We start from the raw sequence: 23,634 nt of genomic DNA on the forward strand, positions 1-23,634 counted from the left end.
ACACCTCAGAGTGCATTTTTTTTTTTTTAAATCTGATACATACAGAGAAAAGTGTATGTTGAGCTTAATGATTTGTCACAGCGTGATCCATGTGAGGTCAAGAAATAGAACATGGTCAGCAGTCCAGAAGCCCCCTGGATGCCCTTACTAAACACTAAGCACTCTGCTCCCCCCACAGGTAACCTCTTTGCCGAGTCTGTGGGATAACACCGAAGTTTCAAGTTGCCTGTTCTTGAGCTTCATGTGACTGGAAGCAGACAGTTTATGTCTGGCTTCTCTGCCAGCGTGATGTTACTGAGTGCCCTTTGTGCTGTGGAATGCTGAATCATTTTCATTGCTGTTCATTTTCTGTTGTATGACTGTACCCCGGCTTAGTAGTGGACATCTGAGTAGCTTTCCAGTCCAGACCTATTACAAGAAATGCTTGTCTCAATATTCCTTTATCCATCCCTTGATGCACAAAGGCAGATGTTTTTATTAATTTATAAACCTAGGAATGGAAATAGTTTTTTTTTTTTTTTCAAAGGGAAAGACATACTTAGTTTTATCATCCATTAATGCTACGAATTACGGCTTCTATTATTTCATGCCATTATTGTTTCTAGATATGCATGATCATTAGCTGTGAATACTTTGACCTTCTTTGGTTCCTTTCCCTGCTGGTTGCTAAATTCCTTTTCAGATATTATCACTGATGTGACAGGAGTTGAGAGTGTGGTCTTTTGCCAGCGTTCCATTGCATTGACATTATCTCCAGTGTACATAAACACATACGCCTTTGAAGATAATGTTCCAGTGCATTGAAATTGTCCTGAAGTGGAGGAGGGGAGTAGGAGTGTTTTGGAGATAATGTCGATAGAAGGGAGCATTGTTTTACAGTTGCTGAGGCAGTTCTGGTAAATAAAGGAAGCCTCTGATATTTCCCCTCTCATAGAGGAGGTAATAAATTGAGATGGTATTTATTTGATCCTTTCTCCTGTATTAAGGGATATGAATAGAGCCAGAAAGCATTGTTAGCCAAAAAGTAGCTAATCCACACAGGGGCGGCTCTGGAATTTATGAGGGTGTAAGCGTGCCTTGGTTCACTTTTGTCTGTGAATATCCAGCCATCTGTCTGGCATAGATTACATTTAATTTTGGTGGTTTTTTTTTTCCCCGTAAAGTAGGATGTTGACATTTTTCTTTTCATGTTTTGAACCAGGAGCCTACAGGCAAATTTTCTGGCTTTTTGTTATATTCCATTTTCCTTGATTTAGGCTGCAAGCTTGGGCAAATCCTTTGGGACTTTTAGTATTACAAAAGCATAATGGTGTTTTTAAACATACTGCTTTCAGCGAATAGACGTGTAGTATGTAAAACCAAAAGCCTGCTGGACAGCAATTCTGTAGCTTTAAGCATAAGAAACCTGTAACTGAGTGGTTCTCAACCTTCCCCCCACACCTGCAGAGTTCAACACCTCCTGTTGGTGGGGCCCACCTTAGGTGGGGGTCTGCTCCCAAAGCTTGGAACCCCCAGACCATCACAGTGCTATCGAGGTTGATAATTATCCCTCTAACTGCTAATCTCTAAGTACTGGTTCTCAAAAGTATGTTCCCCTGGCCAGCAGCAGTAGCATCCTTTGGGAACTCTTTAGAAATGCAGATTCCCTGGTACCACCACTGACATTCAGAGAGTGGGGCCAGCAGCCTGCTTTAACCCATCCTCTCCTCCTGGTCATTCTGATGCTTACACGTGATTTTCAGGTCTGACTACATATTCATATTATCTGGGGGAAGTTGTTTATTTTTCAATCTGTAGAAATATGTTTAAAATTTTATTTGAGGGGCTGGCGTCATGGGTCACTTGGTTAATCCTCTGCCTGTGGCACCGGCATCCCACATGGGTGCCAGGTTCTAGTCCCGGTTGCACCTCTTCCAGTCCAGCTCTCTGCTGTGGCCCGGGAAGGCAGTGGAGGATGGCCCAAGTGCTTGGGCCCTGCACCCGCATGGGAGACCAGGAGGAAGCACCTGGCTCCTGGCTTCGGATTGGTGCAGCGCCGGCCATAGCGGCCATTTGGGGAGTGAACCAACGGAAGGAAGACCTTTCTTTCTCTCTCTCTCTCTCACTGTCTATAACTCTACCTGTCAAATAAATTAAAAGAAATTATTTGAAAAGCAGAGAAATGAGACAGAGAGAGAGACAGAGAATGAACCATCTGCTGGTTCATGCCCCAAATGCCTGCAACAGCCAGGAATGGACCAGGCCAAAGCCAGGAGCTGGAAACTCAATCTGAGTCTCCTCCATGGGTTTCAGGGACCCCAGTACTAGAGCCGTCACCTGCTGCCTCCCAGGGTTCCCATTAGCAGTGAGCCAGAATTGGAAGTATGGCCGCCACACACTCACGGGATGTATAGGTGTCACAGGCAATCTCTTCAATGCTGTGCCAAATGTCAGGCCATCAGCTGAGAACTTTAAAATCATAGTAATGCTGGGTCTAGCCTTTAGGGATTCTCATTGCTATCCTGTGGGTCTAGAGGGGGTACTTTGAAAAGGTCATGGAAAGTGGAATTAAAGGAATTTACTTTGATGCAAATTATTTATTTATTTATTTGAAAGGTAGAGTTAGAGAAAGAAGGGGATATAGAGAAAAAATCTTCTAGCCACTGCTTCACTCCCCAAATGATGACAACAGCCAGGACTAGGTAAGCCCAAAGCCAGGAGTGTGGAACTAACTCCACCTGAGTCTTGCACAGGGGTGTGGGGGCCATCTTGCACTGCTTTCCAAAGCACATTAACAGAGAGCTGGATAAGAAGTGGTGCAGCCAGAGCTTGAACTAGTGCTCGTTTGGGATGCAGGAAGTGGCTTAACCAGTGGTATCATAATGTTAGCCCCTGCTACAAAAATTTTATTTTAAAGATTTATTTTATTTATTCAAAAGGCAGAGGTAGAGAGAGAGAGGGAGAGACAGAGAAATCTTCCATCCACTGGCTCACTCCCCAGATGGCAACAACGACAAGGGCTGGGCCAGACTGGAGCCAAGCCAGGAGCTTCTTCTGGGTCTTGCATGTGGGTGCAGGAGCCCAAGCACTTGGGCCATCCTCTGTTGCTTTCCCAGGCACATTAGCAGGGAGCTGGACTGAAGTGGAACAGCCAGGACTTGAACTGGCATCCATATGAGTTGCCAGCATTGCAGGCAGCAGCTTTACCTGCTGTGCCACAGTGCTGGCCCCCAAACAATTTAAATTAATACATACAAGGGGTCTTCAGAAAGTTTGTGGAGAATGCATATTATTAAACAACTATGCATGGATTTCCAAAATAAACCTTTTAATTCCATTTTCCCACAAATTTTGATAGATTTTTGTAACAGAGAGGCTATAGTTTAAAGTAGAGCATCTGATGGCCACTTTAAGTGGTTTTGTCAGAATGATATGTGAGTGAGATGGGTACATCTAACGAAGGAAGTCGTGGATTACCTGAAGACACAGTCACTGGTGCTTCACTCGTTACAGCACAGTACAGACCGTGTATTTCTTTCTACGACCTCAGTTATTTGAGGGTTTGGAATTGCCACCATGTTTGGAAAAAGAGACCTAGGATCAGCAGAAATGAAATATTTAAGCAGCACCCTGCTGTCACATTTGTGAGAGGGGTTTGTGTCAGAGCCTTGACCAGTAATCCAATGCACGTGCTGTTTTTCCCTCCAGGCAAGCTTGGGCTTTAGTTGGTGTCATTGATGGTGGAAGTACTTCTTGCAATGAATCTGTGCGAAACTATGAAAATCATAGCAGTGGTGGGAAGGCTCTTGCCCAGCGAGAGTTTTATACTGTGGATGGGCAGAAGTTCTCCGTGACGGCGTATAGTGAATGGATTGAAGGTAGGCAAGTATGGTTTATAATCTTGAAAGACACTGGTAAGTGTTGTGATTTTTCTTTTTTTTTTTTAAAAAAGTCTCAATTCAAACAGTTGGCAGTCTGATAAGATTTCTTTGCCAGTGAGTTGAAACTTCTGTGTCTTATAGACTCAAGGGTCCTTTCTAGACTAGAAAGCCAGTTCTTCTAGTTTAAACACCCCCACCTGGGCTTCGTTCTTGAGTCATAAGTGTGTTTAGCTAATAGAAATGGATTTGTTTCCTTGATTTGATATCAACTGACCTAACCAGTTGGGCTGCTATGCACTTCAGATGTGAAGAATATGAAGTTTTTAGCATACATATAGTAAGTACTCAATAAATATTAGCTGTTTCTTTAAAACATTTTATTTATTTGAGAGGTAGAGTTACAGACAGAGAGAAGTAGAGACAGAAAAGTGTTCCATCTGCTGGTTCACTCCCCAAGTGGCCACAACGGCCAGAACTGAGCCGATCTGAAGCCAGGAGCCAGATGCTTCTTCCTGGTCTCCCACGTGGGTGCAAGGACCCAAGTACTTGGGCCATCTTCTACTGCTTTCCCAGGCCTAAGCAGAGAGTTGGACCAGAAGAGGAGCAGCTGAGACATGAACTGGGGCCCATGTGGAACGCTGGCACAGCAGGCAGAAGCTTAGCCTAGTGCGCCACAGTGCCGGCCCCAGTATTAGTTTTATTTGAAAGGCAGAGAGAGACGGAGCTCTTCCATCCCCTAGTTCACTCCCCAGATGCCTACAACAGCCAGGGCTGGATCAGACTGAAGCCAGGAGCTTCCCACATGGGTAGCAGAGACCTGTACTTGAGCCATTCTCTTCCGCCTCCCCAGGTGTGCATTAGTGGGAAGCTGGATCACAATCAGAGGAGCCAGGACTCCAACCAAGCACCTTAATATGGGATATTGGTGTCCCAAGTTGCATCTTAAATGCTATACCAAACACCTGTCCTAGTGTTAGCTATTTTAATGGTGATGTAAACATATCTTGGATTAAAAAAAATATTTTATATCCTTGTGACTAAACAGAGAAAGTCGTTTGTGTAAAAAAAGCCAACCAGTGGAGTTCCTGGTTCGCAAATGTTGCTTCCACGTGACCTTTTGGGTTTGGGAGTGAGGAAATGGTATTGTTTCTGGATGAAGAGTCTGGACCCCAGCTCCTGCTTTGTGCATGAAGCATAACTGGCATTCCTAGCACACCACAGTTGCCTCTGGCACATAGCCTTAGTGTATGAGAAGCAATCGTTGCCAGGAGTTTGGGCCTTCCAATAGATTCGCTGGTCCTGCCTCCAGAGAGGTTCCAGGCAGAGAATTATTGACAGACGGGCAGTTCATGTTTCCTTTGTGGGAAATGTTGTCTTCATTTCAGCGCTGCTGACGACTGCTCATTTCTGGAAGGGAGTCTGCGCCAGCTCTCTGTCATGGGCTGTTGTCTTGTGCCCAGTGTCCTCTGTGACTCTTCCTTTCTGGAAGGGGTGGAAGTTCTCCAGGAAGCAGGGAGAATGAACTTATTTCCTTTCATCCTCCCAGTTTAGTAGTGCTAATGGGAAGTCATCTTAGGCAAGATTTTCTTATAAAGCCAAAAAAAAAAAAAAAAAAATGAGCGATTAGGGAATAGTACAAATCTTTCCCATCTGATCTTCAGACTTTTTAACAGAAAGAGACAAAATCAGTGATCTTTGAAATCAAAACTTGTTTATCTAGTAGTCATTTTTATTTTTAGAGCATTGTTGACATTTTACATGAAAAAAGAAAACAGTGTGCTTTAGTTGTCTCCTTTAAGAGGATTTTGCTTCTTTTGGTACAAACCTGAAATTGGAGTAGTGCTTGTTGTTACTCAAGTGAGGTTTTTCATTGTCTTTGTTCTTTTTTTTTAAATCTATTTGAAAGAGTTAGAAAGAGAGGGAGAGACAGAGAGGAGTCTCCATCTGCTGCCTCACTCCTTAAGTGGCTGCAGTGCCAGGAAGCAGGAGCTTCCTCTGGGTCTCCCACATGGGTGCAGGGGCCCAAGCACTTGGGCCATCTTCCACTGCTTTCCCAGGCCACAGCAGCGAGCTGAGTCAGAAGTGGAGCAGCTGGGACTAGAACTGGCACCGGCTCAAATGGGATGCTGTTGCAGGCAGTGGGTTTTCCCGCTATGTCACAATGCTGGCTCCTATATTGGTTCCTGACCTGCCTGTTTTGGTTCTTGGGAAGGCATTAAAAATAGAGATTAAGAAAATGAGCTCTGAAAATTGATAACATTCAGTTGTAGGCTCTACCATTTATTATTTTTAAAGTCTTATATTTGTAAGGCACAGACTACTTTTTTATTTTTTTTTTAGCTATTTTTCAAACTCTCTGAACTTTTGCCTTCTTCTAATAAGTAATCAACTTTTCTCACAGTTGTTTTGATTAAAGGTTATTATACATGGGAAGTCCCAACCACTGTTAACCATTGTTACAGTTGCTAGTGTTATTAATATTATTATTTGGATACAATTCTTTTTTTTTCTTTTTTTTGGACAGGCAGAGTGGACAGTGAGAGAGAGAGACAGAGAGAAAGGTCTTCCTTTGCCGTTGGTTCACCCTCCAATGGCCGCCGCGGCCAGCGCACTGCGGCCGGCGCACCGCGCTGATCTGATGGCAGGAGCCAGGTGCTTCTCCTGGTCTCCCATGGGGTGCAGGGCCCAAGCACTTGGGCCATCCTCCACTGCACTCCCTGGCCACAGCAGAGAGCTGGCCTGGAAGAGGGGCAACCGGGACAGAATCCGGCGCCCCGACCGGGACTAGAACCCGGTGTGCCGGCGCTGCAAGGCGGAGGATTAGCCTAGTGAGCCGCGGCGCCGGCCTTATTTGGATACAATTCTGTTATAGGCTTTAGGGACTGGTTGCCAAGAACATTAAAAAAAGTAAAGCCACATACGTTTGGTGTATACTTTGCAGAAGTAGAAAAGCAGGATAGAGTCTAAACAGAATCCAAGATTTTCTCAGGTCAGGTTTTATCAAGACTGAGCAGATCTCTCTTATTCCTTGCTTGAATTCCCCTGCTTTTGATTCCTCTAACATAAGGAAATGTGTTTCTTCACTCATGTCTTTTTCCCTTAGAGTAAGCATCTTAAAAAGTAGTCCTAGGGCAGTGTGCTGTTAATTAGAAAGATTATGGAGAAGTGTAGATATTTATTAAACAAGTATCTGAAATGTGGGGTTTTCTTTTTTTTTCTTTTTGTTTTTTTTTTGACAGGCAGGGTGGACAGTGAGAGAGAGAGACAGAGAGAAAGGTCTTCCTTTGCCGTTGGTTCACCTCCAATGGCCGCTGCGGCTGGCGCGCTGCGGCCGGCGCATCGCGCTGATCCAAAGGCAGGAGCCAGGTGTTTCTCCTGGTCTCCCATGGGGTGCAGGGCCCAAGCACTTGGGCCATCCTCCACTGCACTCCCTGGCCATAGCAGAGAGCTGGCCTGGAAGAGGGGCAACCAGGACAGAATCCGGCGCCCTGACCGGGACTAGAACCTGGTATGCCGGCACCGCAAGGCAGAGGATTAGCCTAGTGAGCCGCGGCACCGGCCTCAATAATGTTAAGAAGCAGCTTTTCTAATTCATATGTGTTTTCATAAAATCTGCTTTTAGCTCATGATATCTTCTACACATGTCATGAGTATCGTAGAGATGGGAAATGCTTCTACACTGGCTGTGTCAAAAACCATGTGAATTATAGAGAAGTTTAGTCAGCTTTTCAGTTCCTGTCTGCCTAATTGAGAGCCCATTTTGAGCTGCAGAGCATATTAGGAGCAATCAGTCGTTAGCAGTCACTACATCCCATAATTTACATAGTCCCAGAAAAGGAACTTAGTTGGACTGGGGCCCCATCAGGTGACCCCAGGTCATAGTGCAGATCACACAGGTCCTGCTCATCCATTCAGCAGATATCTGTGTATCTGTGCACAGTAGTGAACACTGCTGGCTTCACTGATTTGACTCCTAGGGAAAGACAGGAATCATACCAGAAACAATAGCATGAAGAACTGAAGACAGGTTGCTTCCAGTAAGTATGTTTGGGAAGTCTTTAAAGATTCCTCTGACAGTTGTAAACTAAGGTAGACAGTATCTTAGTTGGTAAATACATGCATGACATTCTAGGTAAAGAAGAAAGCATGACTTTGCCTTCCCACCATGTAAGAACCAAGAGTACAGGTGCCATTTATAAGAAAACAGGTCTTCACTGCACATGGACTTTGTGGGTGCCTTGATTTTTAGACTTCCCAGTCTCTGGAATTATGACAAATTTCTGTTTGTGAGGTAAGAAAAAAGGAAAGAAGAAAGCATGAACAAAGGCACAAAAGTAAGGGATTTCCTGAGACAGACTTTCATTCTTAATATTGAGGTTGCCTATGTCCTAGTTCCTGTCCTGCGTTTGGATCAAATTGCAACACTCCGTATTTGTTACAGACTATTCTGAGCTTGGCCACAGAACGCTTGAATGTGATATGTTCTTACAGAGTAAGATGGTTCGGGGACAGTAATAGTTTTAGCACTGAGTTGAAATGCACAAGAGATTTTGAAATGAGGATCTTTACTTAAAGTGATGTCTTGTTTCATCTTGAATGGGGGTTCATGGGACTTTCTTCCCCTGAAAACAGGGATGTACATGTTAGTGATTTTATCATTCATATCTTCAGAGGGACTGGCACATGATTAACATTTGTAAACATTTGCTGAATAGTATTGATCTTAAATTTTGATTTTTGAATCAGTGAGCAGATTTTTTTTTTTAAAGTCCTGTTAATGCATCTTTTTTTCTGTTCTTTTTTGCTGTAGGTGTTTCTCTTTCAGGTTTCCGGGTAGAGGTTGCGGATGGAGTGAAGCTTCATCTGTTGGATGATGTTAGTAGCTGGAAACCTGGAGACCAGATTGTGGTTGCAAGCACAGACTATTCTATGTACCAGGCTGAAGAGTTCACTCTTCTGCCCTGTCCCGAGTGCAGTCGCTTTCAAGTCAAAGTGAAAGGTACCCAATTGTTCCGAGTACTTTTTGGGAAACACAGAGTTTTCAAGGGATAGGATTCTTGTCTTTTTTCCTCCCGTTCTTCACCACCATCATCATCTTAATCACTGTCATTACCACCACTGCCATCACCATGATGATCATCATTACTATTCCCACCACCACCTCCCATCGTCTCCACCACCACTAACACCATCGTCCATATTGAAGATCTTAGTAGAGTTCATTGAACACTAGATTCCAGAGAAAAGTAGCTATTTAGCAGTATTATTGCTGTTAATGATAGGTAGCAGGCAAAGCAGTGTTTCTGTTCCTGAGTTTTCTTAAAAAAAAAAAAAAAGATACAGTCTAGATGAATTGATTTCCCAAGGTCCTTTCCTGTTTCTTCCTTATTAATTTTCTATTCTTAGGTAATAATAAACTTAACTGTCAACTACATCTATTTTTAAAACAGAAGTCTTCCTTAACTAGGATTAAAAAATTCAATGATTTTTAAGTGTCTACTTGGTTGGCAAAAAGTTGATTTCACTAATACTTAAAATGAAACCAAATAGGTATTTTCATAAGACTATATAAGGGTGCTTCCAAAAGCTCCTGGAAAATGTGGATTATGAAGAAAGCTGTGTGTGGAGTCTTAGCCTCCTGTTACATACTGTAATCTTGAATGATAATTTTTGACGGAGGGCAATACAAAAGAGATTCTTACTGTTGCTGTGTATGGAAAGAGTTACTGGCATTTACCAAGTACAATCACAGAGCCTGATGTAAGCAGATGCTTGGACATTGCTTCAGTTATGGGATTCCTTGTGTATTCTACTCATTATATTGCTGTCCTTGCTTCTGTACTCAAGATTATACTTGTGTGGCATAAAATGATAGCATTTATAGTAACTGTTCACTAAGTGCTCACTTTTTTTTTTTTTTTTTTTTTTTTAGTAATTTAGAGATTTGAAGTGTAAGGGAACATTTTCTGCTTCGGAAAACCTAGGGTGCTTGGCTTACTTGACACTTTTTCTCTGTGATTATTCAGGGTTGTTCAGCATTGATTTTTCCTCCTTGCTGATACAGAGCATGAACAAAACAACAAAAACCTCAGCAAGAACAAAACCCCCCAGACTGACACCATCTGGCATTAATCCTTTTTTTTTTTGCTAATTCTCACTTTTGCTAACAATTCTGTATGATAATGAATTCCATGAACTTACAGCCCATGGGTTATTTGTCCTTTTCCTTCCTGACCGTATCTAACATGAACATCAGAGAAAAAGCTCATGATTAAAGTGCTTTTAAATTTCCAGGAAAGATGGGAGTTTCAAGGAATGCTAAATAATATAAAATAAGAAGTGGGAAAGAAACGATGGTAATTTCTGTACTGTTACTGTCCAAATGCAGATGATTTTAGTGAATGCAAGCAATCTGACTGCATGTTAGAAACATTATCAAAACCATTTGATTTTTTTGGACTTGCCATTCATTTAGTTCTTCAAAGGTGTGGGGAGAATAGAACAAGAATAAACGGACAGGAACTAGAGAGAAAGATTTTGGATTTTTAGACAGATGCCAGATCATTAGTGCTGGTTGAAGGAGGATTGAGCTACTTCAGGAAGAAGCAAATTCTGTGTCAGTCCTGGTTTGAGAGTTGGCAGCACAGTTGGTGGTGAAGCTGTAGGCATGGGGTGGGTGGATGGATAAGGTAATCAAGATCATCCCTTCAATTCCTGTTTTCTGGGATTCTGAGATATCAAAGAACAGATGATAAATTGTCACCGATGTCTTGGGGCTATAGAAAGAAGAGAAGTATCTTTTTCAAGTAAGTCTCATGTTTCCTTTGTTCTAATGCTCTTTTCCTCTTGCTCCTATCAATCAGAAATCCCTCAGTTCCTGCACATGGGTGAGATCATAGATGGTGTAGACATGAGAGCTGAGGTTGGAATTCTCACCCGAAATGTTGTGATCCAAGGAGAGATGGAGGATTCGTGCTACGCAGAAAACCAGTGCCAGTTCTTTGATTATGATACCTTTGGGGGACATGTCATGGTAGGTGAAAGGATTTGATGATTGCTTTGAAATCCTGGTTGCTAAATACAGGTTTTGCTTCTTTAACATTTTATTTTATTTATTTGAAAGGCAGAGTGAGAGAGAGGAGAGAGTGAATTCTTGTATCCTCTGGTTCACTCCCCAAAATGCCCACATCAGCTGGGACTTGACCAGACTGAAGCTGGGAGCTAGAAATTATATGGGTCTCCCATGTTGTGGCAGTGACCCAAGCACTTGAGCCATCAGCTGATGACTGCCAGAGTGAACATTAGCAGGAAGCAGGAATTGACGGTGGAGCTGGGATTCCAACCCATGTACTCTGATAGGGGATAAGGAATACCCAAGCAGTGTCTTAACTGTTTACACCAAATGACTGCTCCTTAATACATGATTAAGGAAACTAAAGTTTTGGCGTGAGATGTATATGGATATTAAAAATGAATAATATTTTATGTCTCTTTCAAATGATAAGGAGGTCTTATAAACTGAAAGAGAAAGTCATTTATTTACTTAGTTCAACAATTTAAGAGTTTTTCTGAGGCCAGTGCTGTGGCATAGCAGGTTAAGTGCTATGGCATCCCATATGGGCACCAGTTTGAGTCCCGGCTGTTCCACTTTTGATCTAGCTCTCTGCTAATGTGCCTGGGAAAGCAACAGAAAATGGCCAAACTACTTGGACCTCTTCCACCCATGTGGGAGACCTGGATGCAGTTCCTGGGTTCTGCCTGACATCCCTGCAGCCTTTGCAGATGTTAAGGGAGTGAGCCAACGAATGGAAGATCTCTCCCTCTCTCTCTCTGTAACTGCCTTTCAAATAAAAAATAAAACTTTTTTTTTTTTAAATGAATTGTTTTATGGAGAATTAAATCAATATATTGGGAAGCACCAGTTCTAGAAAACCAAAAAGACAAAACAAAATAACAATCTAAGTGATCTTCATATCTATGCATGCAATTTCTGAATCAACTGATTTTTTTAAAAACAAGATATTACTAAAGGGTAAGCAGTAGAAGTATGCGCATATAAAGTATGTTCCTGTGAAAATATATTTTGTGTGCAGAATTTATGTGTAAAAATATGGAGCAGTTATGGAAGTCAGGATTCTGTATATAAATAGGTTGGGCTTCTGGTCTTGCATTTTGGGTACATGTGTTTTAAAATGATTTTTTTGTGCATTAGGTAGACTGTCATGCCTTTGTTTTTAGTAAAACGACTGAAAATCCATTTTTTAAAAATATTGAGAGTGTTCAAACTTCGAATTTTAGAGGAATTTTAGAAAAGAACTTAAACAATATCATGTGGTGAAGCATTGTGGGAAGATTTGGAAGAAAGTTCTATCACACTGTGATGGAAGTTATAGAAATGAAAGAGCAAGATGAAATTGAGCATGACCCGGGCCAGCGCTGTGGTGCAGAAGGTTAAAGTCCCATATTGCAGCGCCAGCATCCCATATGGGCACCAGTTCAAGTTCTGGCTGCTCCACTTCTGATCCAGTTCCCTGCTAATGCACCTGAGAAAGCAGTGGAGGGTGGCATAAGTTCTTGGGCCCTTGTACCCATGTGAGAGAGCTGGAAGAAGCTCCTGGCTCCTGGCCTCTGATCAGCTCAGCTCTGGCCATTGTGGCCATTTGGGGAGTGAACCAGTAGATGGAAGACCTCTTTCTCCCTTGGTTTCTACTTCTCTCTGTAACTCTTCCAAATAAATAAAATAAATCATAAAAAAAAAGAAATTTAGAATGACCAAAATATTTCAACAAATCAAGACAGGTGTGCAGAAGTCATTTTTTGCAGATTTCCTGATAATGTTTACTTTTATTCCTAATTGGAGGCTATTTTTAGGACTCTGTAAAGCATTTGCTGTGTACAGAAGCATTTGCTAAATTATTAACTTGGGAATCCAGAAAAACAGGATGCAAAAAAAGGGGCATGTTTTAATCTGCACTTTCCTTCAGATATCTTCTGATAAAATAGAAATTTTTGTTACTTTTTTTGTTCTAAAAAGTGTCAGCTTGATTTTGGTTACTCTGTCTTATAGATAAGGAAGAATTTTACTTCGGTCCACCTTTCTTATGTGGAATTGAAGCACATGGGTCAGCAGCAGCTGGGGCGGTATCCTCTCCACTTCCACCTGTGTGGAGATGTGGACTACAAAGGGGGCTACAGACCCACAACGTTCGTGGACGGTCTGTCTATCCATCACAGCTTCTCCAGGTGCATCACTGTGCATGGGACCAATGGCTTGCTAGTAAGTAGCCTCCCCGTGCACTGATGCTCCTTACATCTCTTGACTTCTCAGTTTTGTAGAAGTAAACCGTTTGCCCACATGCCTTACTCTGTCCTTCCGTGACTGAGAATTCTGCTTTTCTTCAGAAGGAAGCTGCTTTTATATTCACTCAAATTAACCTTTTAGAGTAAATACAACTTGCTTTTCGACTTTGCTTGTTCCGCTAAAATTAAAACTTCACTTTGCATATCTACTGAGCATGCTATACTGAATAGCACTTGTCCTGTAATTCACAGTTAATCTTGTTACCAGTGACATTGTCCACATGTATTTCTGCAGATAAAAGACACCATTGGATTTGACACACTGGGTCATTGTTTCTTTCTGGAAGATGGTGTTGAACAGAGAAATACTCTGTTTCACAATCTGGGACTCCTCACCAAGCCAGGAACTCTCCTCCCCACTGATAGGAACAACTCCATGTGCACTGCCATGCGGGATAAAGTGTTTGGGAATTATGTCCCTGTACCTGCTACTGACTGTATGTGAGTAACTGGGCAGAGGGAAACACTCATGTACAATGATCAAGGCCGTTGACTTTCGGGGTAGGTGTTTTAGGGGAGGATTTTAGTGGGCAGGATTTCTCATGAAGAATGTTTAAATCACCTTGCAGGGCTGTGTCAACTTTCTGGATTGCTCACCCCAATAATAATCTGATTAATAATGCAGCTGCAGGCTCACAGGTAAGTACTATTTGAATGTTTGTTGATTGTGTGTGTGTGTGTGTGTGTGTGTGTTATTCATGTTTAAACATGCTCTGGTATATGTGGATGTGATGTCAGGTGTGCCAAGGGACCCACGTATGACATTCCTTCTAGTACTGCTTGTTTAGCTCAGAGCAGGATGTGCTTGAGATGTCCATGAGTCTAGTAAGACAGATGCTAAACGGAGGAAAGAGGTGAGCTGCTTTCAAGATTATGTCCTCTCTGGGGGTGCACTTTTAGTGTGTTATGTACAGTCTTTCTGGCTTCTTATAGTTATGTGTTGTCAAGTGATCATTCCAGTTTCTAGTGTTTGAGAACAAAGCCTTAGCTTTTCTTTATGGTAATGGATTATTGTGTAGAATACTATGATAACTGCTACGCTGATTAAGGGGCACATCCTTTTGTTAAACACAGGGTCATCTGCACTTCGGGATTTCATCTTTTACTTAAGCAGCCAACCCCAACTACATACCACAAGTTAAAAATGTGATTGAATTGTTTAAGACAAGGGTGGAGAATGTCCAGTCCGTGGGCCTAAAAAGGCCTGAGAAGTCATTTGGTCTGGCTCTGCCAAGGCAGTCATAGGTGGGCCTCAAAACTCAGTAAATCTACAGCAGGCTAGTTTTTAAGTTGATAATTTTTTTTTTTTTTTTTTTGACAGGCAGAGTTAGACAGTGAGAGAGACAGAGAGAAAGGTCTTCCTTTCCATTGGTTCACCCCCCAAATGGCCACTATGGCCGGCGCGCTGCTCCGATCCGAAGCCGGGAGCCACTTCCTCTTGGTCTCCCATGCAGGTGCAGGGCCCAAGAACTTGGGCCATCCTCCACTGCCTTCCCGGGCCACAGCAGAGAGCTGGCCTAGAAGAGGGGCAACTGGGATAGAATCCGGCGCCCCAACCAGGACTAGAACCCTGTGTGCCGGCGCCGCAGGCGGAGGATTAGCCTAGTGAGCCGCAGCGCCGGCCCCAGTTGATAATTTTGTATGGCCTGCAAATTATGTTGTAAATATCCAAATGGGTCTTGGAAGAAAAAAACAGGTTCCTCAGCCCTGTTAGTACACACACACACACATGCGCGCGCACGCACACACACACACGAAAATAATTTTTAAGATAACACATGATTTAATTTTGGATAGTAGACGTGTTCCCCAGATAAATCTGAAGAAATTTACATTCATACTTGAGTGTAATTTAAAGTTGCTAATTTATAATATAATTGAATTGTTTAAGACCTTACACTATTAAAGTAATAACTGTTAAAAACTAGAGTACAAAAATAAGGACATTGTAAGAGTAACTAAATATTAATATCTATGTATCTAAGCTATTTCAAAATTTAAAAAGGAAAGATATGCCTAGTATTATTTCCTAGGACAAAGTAAAAGATTGGCTGAAGGTGTATTTCTTTAAGATACCAGAATACAGACACTATTGGGTGTGAGTTGACCGCACAGTTGTGATATTTCTTAAACATATTCTTTTTACTTGAAGATTCTTACTTGACAGAGAAGAGACCTGGACACCTGATTATTTCAGGTTTTCATTCATTCATTTTCCATCAAATATTTGTTGATCTTGAGTGGCGCTTGTGCTGAGTTTCTAGTTGGAAAGTGAGATTTTGGATAAACGTAGACAGGCTGATGTGCAGTCTTACTGGTCCCATCTTCTGATCTGTGTTACAAGTCAACAAAGATTCCTCGCTTGTTTAGAAGTCAGGTGCTGGTGATTAAATTAAGCTGTTAAAAGTCCATGAAAAACGTCAGATGAGGGTGCCAGATAGCCTTAACAGGGCTCATGTGGAGAAAAGAAAGCGTCTCTGCTTCTCCCTCATTTCACTCCAGCTTGCCCTGCTAGGACTGCGCCTCCTCAAGGCTGCTGATTCTGGCATTCTTCTTCCTTTCTTCTTATTTCCCTTGATCCTTTTCTGTTTAAAATCTCTTCCTCCTTGAGAGTCACGTGGCCTCTGCTAGTGGCCCCGGGGCAGCGTGCGGTGGGGTTTGTGCCACTGCCTGTACAGTGTGCGGTCGGGGGGCACCAAGCAGCTCTTCGCCAGGGCTGGGGTATTGGATGCAGTTAGACAATGTGGGTGATCCTTGTTCTACATGTTTTCTCAGAGCTCCAGGAGTTCTCCGTGGGCAACCTCGGAGAGACTTCTTGTCCCCTCCGTGCGTGTCCCCTCCGTGTGCATGGACCATGTGTATGTGAGGGGCCAGTCCTAGTGGTGGCAGCTGGGCTTCCCAGCTTGTACTTCCACGTTTTGTGGAAGGGCTTTCTGTTCCCTCTGGTTTTGTGGCACTTGAGCCACTTGTCCCCAGAGATGCCCATCGCTTATTGCTGGCTACAGAGAGACTCCTTTCTTTTTTCTCTCTGGAAGAACGGTTCCAGTAAAGCTAATGTTTGACGGGGGTTTTCCTTCCAAAGTAAATCAAACGATTTCTTCATTGTACCTTTCCACTGCCTTGGACAAAGCTCCCTTTGCTTGTGTTGACACCACTGTGTTTAGCAGGGAACAGCGGCTACCCTCCTATTCCCTCCCCAAACTCCACTGCATCCTGGAAGGGTCTGCCCTGTGCCCTCAGTGTACAGGGAGAGGGCGTGGAACCATCTTGCTGACCCTTTGATTCTGTGTTGAGTAGTCTATTTCGTGTCCAAAAGTGTGAAGGTGGCCAACGTTTTAAAGAGCACTTCATTTTATTAAGACCCATTTGTAAACTTTTATCAAGGAAAAATGTTAAACATGGCCTTCATTTTGGGGTGTAGGTAAATATGCTTCCCACAGTTCATCTCTCCTCTCTACTCCAGAAAGGACTCTTTGTTACAACCAGTAGAGCGCTTATCTTTGTATTTTCCAGTGGACTATGAGAGTAGTCTGACTGTATACCTGGCCCATAGTGGGCACTAAATGAACGTGTGCAGTATATGGATGAGTGTTCTCCTTTTTTCCACTGTGTGTTGAAGAGTCAACAACCTGTTTAATCAAAGTCTTGTACAGTGGTTTTTCGTACTGGGCTGATTTTAATTTAATTGTAAAGTAAAAAATTGTCACAGGAATTAAGGGCTGTTATATCCATTTTTATGTCTCATTTTGAGTGTCAGAGAAATTTAAACTGTTCTGTTCCTTCCTGTTAATGGTCAGTAATAGTGACATTGAACAGACAGGGGCCAGACTAAGACAGCATCCTGATTCATGCATGTGGTGGTTTTTTTTTTTTCCTTTGGCAAAAATTTGCCTCGGGACAGGAAGGGCATTGGAGTGGTTTGAAAGAAGTCAGTGAGCTCTGCGTGTTGGCAGATGGCTGTTTAATAGGCATGACTCATCTATTGATCAGGTTTGGAGGTAAACAGAAGAAACCGTATTGCTTAAACGCAGTAGTGTGCTGGTCACATGGAAGGCTGACTTGGTTTGAATTCGGCGCCACATTTTAAAGTAGATAGGGATAGGAAAGTTGTTTTGAAAGTATATTTTGCTACTAGCCAGTTATTTCTATCTTTTGTCCACTCCTGCATGCAAAATTTTCAAAATCTTTTTGAAAAAAAATGCATGAAATAATCACTTTGAGGGTGCTAGGTGTGTGGGCAACTTTTATAGTCGGTTCTGAAGCTGACACAACTCATGTTCAAAAGACTAAATGAACTCGCACGGCAGCTAGATTTCTAAGGATGATTCATAGAGTGGCTTCATGAAACAGTGCTTTTAATGATTCTACTCTTTCAATTACAGGATGCTGGAATATGGTATTTATTTCACAAGGAACCTACTGGGGAATCGAGTGGATTACAGCTTTTTGCAAAACCAGAGCTCACTCCATTGGGTATATTTTATAACAACAGGGTCCATTCGAGCTTTAAGGTAGGTTCCTGAGCCTTAACAATCAGTGCATATCACTTACAGTGGTCAAGATGAGTATTGTGATTACGTCTTAGTCCAGTTTGTGCTGTTACAACAGAACACCACACACTGGGTAATTCATAGTGGACAGAGGTTCATTTGGCTCATGGTTTTGGAGGCCATGGAGTCTAAGACCCAGGGTTTGGCCTGTAGCAAGGGCCTTCTTGTTGCATCATCCTGTATGCTGTGTCATCTCATGTCAGAAGGACAAAGAGAGGGCTGCAGAGAGCAAGAGATCACACTTGCAGCCCGAAGCCTTTTATAATCTGCATGAACTCATTCATCAGGGTAGACTCCTCACAACCTAAACATCTTCCAATGGGGTCACTGTCGACTTAGGGATTAAGTTTCCAACACATCCTTTTTGGAGGACTCTTCACACGATAGTAGATTACAACTGAGCAATGTCAGGTTTTGGTAGAACTTGTCAGAGAAAGTAGTTTGTGATGAGAAATAGCAGACATCGGGGCCGGTGCTAAGGCTTAGCGGTTAAAGCCGCCACCTACAGTGCCTGCATCCCCTATCTCATATGGGTGCCAGTTTAAGTCTCAGCTGTTCCACTTCCAATACAGCTCTCTGCTGTGGCCTGGGAAAGCAGTGGAAGATGGCCCAAGTGCTTGGGCCCCTGCACCCACGTGGGAGACCCGGAAGAAGCTCCTGGCTCCTGATCTGCTGGCTCTGGCCATTGTGGCCATCTGGGGAGTGGACCAGCAGATGGAAGACCTCTCTCTCTCTGGCTGCCTCTGCTTCTCTGTGACTCTGCCTTTCAAATAAATAAATAAATCTTAAAAAAAAAAAAAAAAAGAGAGTTAGCAGACACCTCCACTGTTCTGTTTCTGATGCCTATGCAGCTTTCTGTTTATATACAGGCATGCCCAGCATATGTGCGCACATGTCTGAGGTATGCAGTGGACTCGATGCATAGGTCCTCATATTGTCCCTGCTGCTTCCCTCTGCCCTCTCGCTCACCTTGCCAGTCTGCAGCATCTGGACATGTTTCTAGGGGTGTACACATTTGCTGTTAGGCTCTTGGAGGATAGGAAACCCGTTCTTTCTTCTCTGTAGTCACAGTGCTGGTTGAATGCCCTTTAAGACACTTAATACTAATAAACGTTAATAGTGAAATATTGTTTAGGAATATTTTAACTAATTTTAAGTGAGAGATCAAGTAACCTAAAGGCCATTTTAGAGGCTCCAGTTTCTATATTTGACACTGACTCCCCAGTTCCCTGGGGTTAAATACATTTGATTTGCTTTGTATACCCAGGGACTTTGATATTTTCATTATATATAATGCCTGGATTCTTCTTTTCTTTTTCTAAAAATGTATTTATTTGAAATTTGTATTTGACAGAGAGAGGAGAGACAGAGATCTTCTATCTGCTGGTTTATTCCCCAAATGGCTTCAGTAGTTGGGGCTGGGCCAGGCCAATGGCAGCAGCCAGGAATCCCACTGGGGTCTCCCAAGTGGGTATGAGTGGTCTGAGTACTTGGGCCAGCTTCTGTTGCCTTCCCAGAGGCATTAGTAAGGAGCTGGATCAGAAGAGAACCAGCACTCTGATATGGGAGGCCACTTTCGCAAGGGGTGGCGTAACCTGCTGTTCACAGCAGCAGCTTGGTGCCTGGATTCTTTACCCTGATGCGACTGGCATCAAGGTTCTCTTAATGCTTTCCATCTTTGGTACTCAGAGGAACCTTTAACACTTACACGTACTATGATTTAAAGAGCTTTGAATAACTTGATGAAGCATGTGATTTTTGTGAGCAGAACAGTTGAAGAGGCTAGTAACTACATACAGAGGCATTTCACAGCAGAAATCCTCACTTTTTTTCGGATTATAAGTGGCATAAAATGCATTTTGTTCTAATTAATTTTTTAATGTCTTGTACCATGAAGACATGTAATAATCTACTCTGAATTGTAAGATTATTATATCTAAATAATGGGGTAGAAAACTAGGTTTTAATTTGGGAATGACTGTGCAGGATAATACTTTAGAGCTAAAGAAAATTGAACTCTCGGAGCCTTTAAAAAGAAAGGCTCCCTCCTGGGTCACTCATAATCTGTGCACGCCTATGTTAATTCACACACACACACACACACACACACGATCCTTTCAATTGCTGATGCTTCTCAAACCTGTTCCAGTCCAGGTCCGTCATGTTTACCTGACTGCCTTCTGAGTACCATTTGAATGTCTCATGGGCACATAAATAAAATGTACTCAAAACTATTTTTATAACTTATTTTTAGGCGCAGACCTATTCATGTATGTCTGTTTCAGTGAGTGAAAACTGCTAGTCACCTGGTTACCCAAGCCAAAAATATATGTGCTTTCCTTGCGCCCTCTTCCCTCATGGCCAGACATTTTATTATTAAATGATAATCCATTGTAGCTCATAAGGAATTCTCACTTTGTCTAATTTCCTCTGTTGCTTCTCCCATAAGTCCAGGTAACCTTTATTTTCTTCTGGTTACTGAAACCACCTCCTGCCTCCTTCCTACCCCTCTACCCCTTGGCTCCTTTTCAATCCATGATCTGTCTTGTAGCTACTGTGTTTTTTCATTTCTTCCTAAAATCCAGTTTGTTAGGATGCCTCTGTTACATTCCCGCCACCTTTACTCTGGTACTATGTCAGCCCTGTGCGCTGTGTCTTTTGTTCCTCTTTATCCTTCTTCCTTACTTTTCCTCCCTCCGTACATCTAGTGTTTCATGCTTGGGGTCTGTGCTCCCTCTCAGCTCCAGAGTATTCCTTGGAGTACTTTTCTCTGGTTTCTTCAGCTGCTTCCCACCCTTCTGCTGCCCTGTGCCTCTAACCATCCATTTGCTGGTGAATGCCTCCCCATCATTCAAGTGTAGGCCTTGGTCACTTCTGCTAGGAGACATTCCTTGACTCCTCTTGCTCTCTCCCAGGAACAGAGCATCATGCTGCCAAAGCATCAGGTGTCCTTTCTCATAGGCTTCTAGTGCTGGGTTGTGATTGCCTACTTAATTGGGTGTCTTCCCACTAGTTGTTGTATTGGCAATGGCAAGGATCATGTTTCTCTGTTAATTGATGTAGAGCACTGGATGACTACTACATAGTAGGCACTAAATAAGTATGTGTTGAATGACTGAGTGGGATTATAAAAACATCAGGAAAATAGCTGTTTGTCTCAGTCCCTTTGCTTACCATTTGTCTTCCTTCTACCACCTTTTTGGGTAGAAATGATAAACTAACAATTTTATGAATCATTATATCTGCAGATATTCCTGGGTACTCCCATTCATTTCAGTGTATTATTGTATTTCCCAGGCTGGCTTATTTATTGACAAAGGTGTCAAAACAACCAACTCGAGTGCTGCTGACCCACGGGAATACCTGTGTTTGGATAACAGTGCAAGGTAAAACTGGCCCTTTACAATCACATTCCAGCCATGTCTTGCCAAAGCAAAACTTTGTGAGTCAAAACATTGTGCTGTTTTCTTGTTTTAGGTTGTTAGTTTAATTGTATATACTTACGGTCATAGTGTGATCATTGGGTACATGAATTCACTGCACACTGATTAAATTAGAGTAACCAATGTTTCCCTCTCCTTGTCATTACTTAACATTTAGAGCCTTCAAGCTCCTCTTTGCTGTTTGTTCGTAAAGTATACAGTAGCTTATTGTGAACAAGAGTCACCCCGCCACAGTGCTGTGGACTACTAGGGATTGCCCTTCTTCCTATGTGTTGGGTATTGTAATCTTTCCCCTGATAACACATTTAAAAGGAAGTTAGTTTTTCTGTGGTTTGTTTTTTGGTTCAACAAGCAGATAAACACACACAGAGACACATTTCCGTCGTTGATTCACTCCCCAAATGCCTGCACACGTCCAGTCCAGGTTGGGCTGAACACTGGAGCCACGTACTCAATCCAGGTCTCCCGCTTGGGTGGCAGAAACCCAAATACTTGTGCCATCACTACTATTTCCCGTGGTCTGCATTAGCAGGAAACTTGAGTCAGTAGCTGGAGCCAGGACTTGTACCCAGGCACTCTGATAAAAGATGTGATGTCTTAAACGCAAAGCCAAATGCCCACCCTAAAAGAGCTTTAAAAGTTTGTGGCAGGGTTTTAGAAAAACACTTAATCCACTGTTGCAGGTCCTATGGCTGGCCTTTCAGTTTACTGGAAAGCTGAAGGAGTTAATGCTTTTCTCCCTTTTCACAGTTGTAAACTGATTTTAGAGAGTTCAGAAAGAGAAAGAAAAAGACATATAGGTTGAAAAAAGTTCCAAATTTGGTGTGGACTATGAGTCACTGAAAAAGAAGTCAACCCAAAATGTTTTAGTCTAATCTCTTGGAAACCAAAGCATATGGAATTTATTCTTAGTGGGCAAATGGAACATTTCTTTGAATCTCTTTCAGAGGGAAAGATCCCAGATTTCTTGATCAAGCTGATTCTGGTTCAGTTACTTGTAGCATCAGAATCTCATCCCAGTTAGGCTCTATGTTACTGTCCTTTATAACCACGTAATATAGTTGGGAAGTATATCAGTTCGTCAGCTAAGTTTTCTTATATGTTATATGTGAGCCAAAATAAATAAAATGTCTCAGATGGAGATAAAATTTCCTAGAAAAGATGGCAATTTTTTTTAACTTTTATTTAATGAATATGAATTTCCAAAGTACGACTTATGGATTACAATGGGAAAAGATGGCTATTTAAAGTCATATTCAGTTGTATGTGCGTTCATGTTTTTCTATATAAGTTGTTTGATCAGTTCATGGAGTTGAAAAGGTGCTTTGTAGACATTTAAGAAAAGAAGCCAAGTCCTTTTGTTCATAAGAGAATAAAGAAGAAAACACACTGTAGGTTTGTCAGTCTGACCTAAGTATGAGGTGGAATCCTTTGAACACTAAGGCATGAGGTCAATGGAAAACTAGGCACATATATTTGGTAAATTAATTATCAGTGTTCCTCAAAGCTTAAGGTGAACCTGAAATATTTTAAAGCAACAGTCAGCATTTGAGAAACCCGGAAACTGGGTATTATTTAAATAAAGCACAAGATACTGACTGCTTGACACCTGATGATCATATGAAAGGGGAAAATAAAGAAGGCAAACTTGAAAATAAAAAATGTAGATGGTAGCAAATTATGAACTAAGAAGTGAACATCAACTGACAAATAAATCTATGTTAGAAGGTTGTTACTACCTTTTGAGTTTTAAAGAGTTTATTATAATTGGTAGAACTAGTAATATGTACGTTGCTAAGTTAGTATTGCCAGAAAAATCTTTAAACACAATAAAATTGGCTCTCTTCCCTGCCTTAAAAGATTACTGGTGCTGTGACTTAGCAGGTAAAAGCTGCCACCTGCAGCACCAGCATCTCATATGGGTTCTGGTTTGAGTCCTGGCTGCTCCACTTCTGATCAAACTGCCTGCTGATGCACCTGGGAAAGCAGTGGAAGATGACCCAAGTGCTTGTGCACCTACACCCATGTAGGAGACCAGGATGAAGATCCTGGCTCCTGGCTTTGGCTTGGCCCAGCCCTTGCCATTATGCCCATTTAGAAAGTAAACCAGGTGATGGAAGATCTCGTCTCTCTGCCTCTCCTTCTTTGTAACTCTGGCTTTCAAATAAATAAATAAGTAAATCTTTTTTAAAAAGGTTATTATGTATATATGTGTGTATAAGAATTTGTGTGTACATGTATATATATTTATAGAAGTGGTCTTTTCACAAGTTCATAGAAAATGCACATTTTGAAAAAGCTATTAATGGATTTCAAAAATTTTTCATATCACAATCAACTTAAAAATTCATTTTTCCATAAGCTTTTGAAGTACCCTTGTTTTTATATGTATGCATAGGAATGGATAAGTGAATATATTTA

General features: G+C 42.1%; 1 protein-coding gene across 4 annotated transcripts in view; it reads left to right on the forward strand.

Annotated features, from left to right (window-relative positions):
- CEMIP2 (cell migration inducing hyaluronidase 2) overlaps window positions 1-23,634 on the forward strand; it is an 89,000-nt gene that overhangs the window by 29,415 nt on the left and 35,951 nt on the right. For all 4 annotated transcript variants that reach the window (XM_008256356.5, XM_070050814.2, XM_008256353.5 and 1 more), the window contains 8 exons: window positions 3,688-3,857; window positions 8,671-8,859; window positions 10,724-10,893; window positions 12,928-13,137; window positions 13,456-13,661; window positions 13,790-13,859; window positions 17,603-17,731; window positions 21,068-21,156. In XM_008256356.5, the coding sequence (XP_008254578.2) occupies window positions 3,688-3,857; window positions 8,671-8,859; window positions 10,724-10,893; window positions 12,928-13,137; window positions 13,456-13,661; window positions 13,790-13,859; window positions 17,603-17,731; window positions 21,068-21,156 (1,233 nt within the window). The remainder of the gene's footprint in view (window positions 1-3,687; window positions 3,858-8,670; window positions 8,860-10,723; window positions 10,894-12,927; window positions 13,138-13,455; window positions 13,662-13,789; window positions 13,860-17,602; window positions 17,732-21,067; window positions 21,157-23,634) is intronic.

The sequence above is a fragment of the Oryctolagus cuniculus genome, chromosome 1, assembly GCF_051225735.1.
Source record: "Oryctolagus cuniculus isolate XC-2025 breed Fujian yellow rabbit chromosome 1, ASM5122573v1, whole genome shotgun sequence".
Lineage (NCBI taxonomy): Eukaryota > Metazoa > Chordata > Mammalia > Lagomorpha > Leporidae > Oryctolagus > Oryctolagus cuniculus.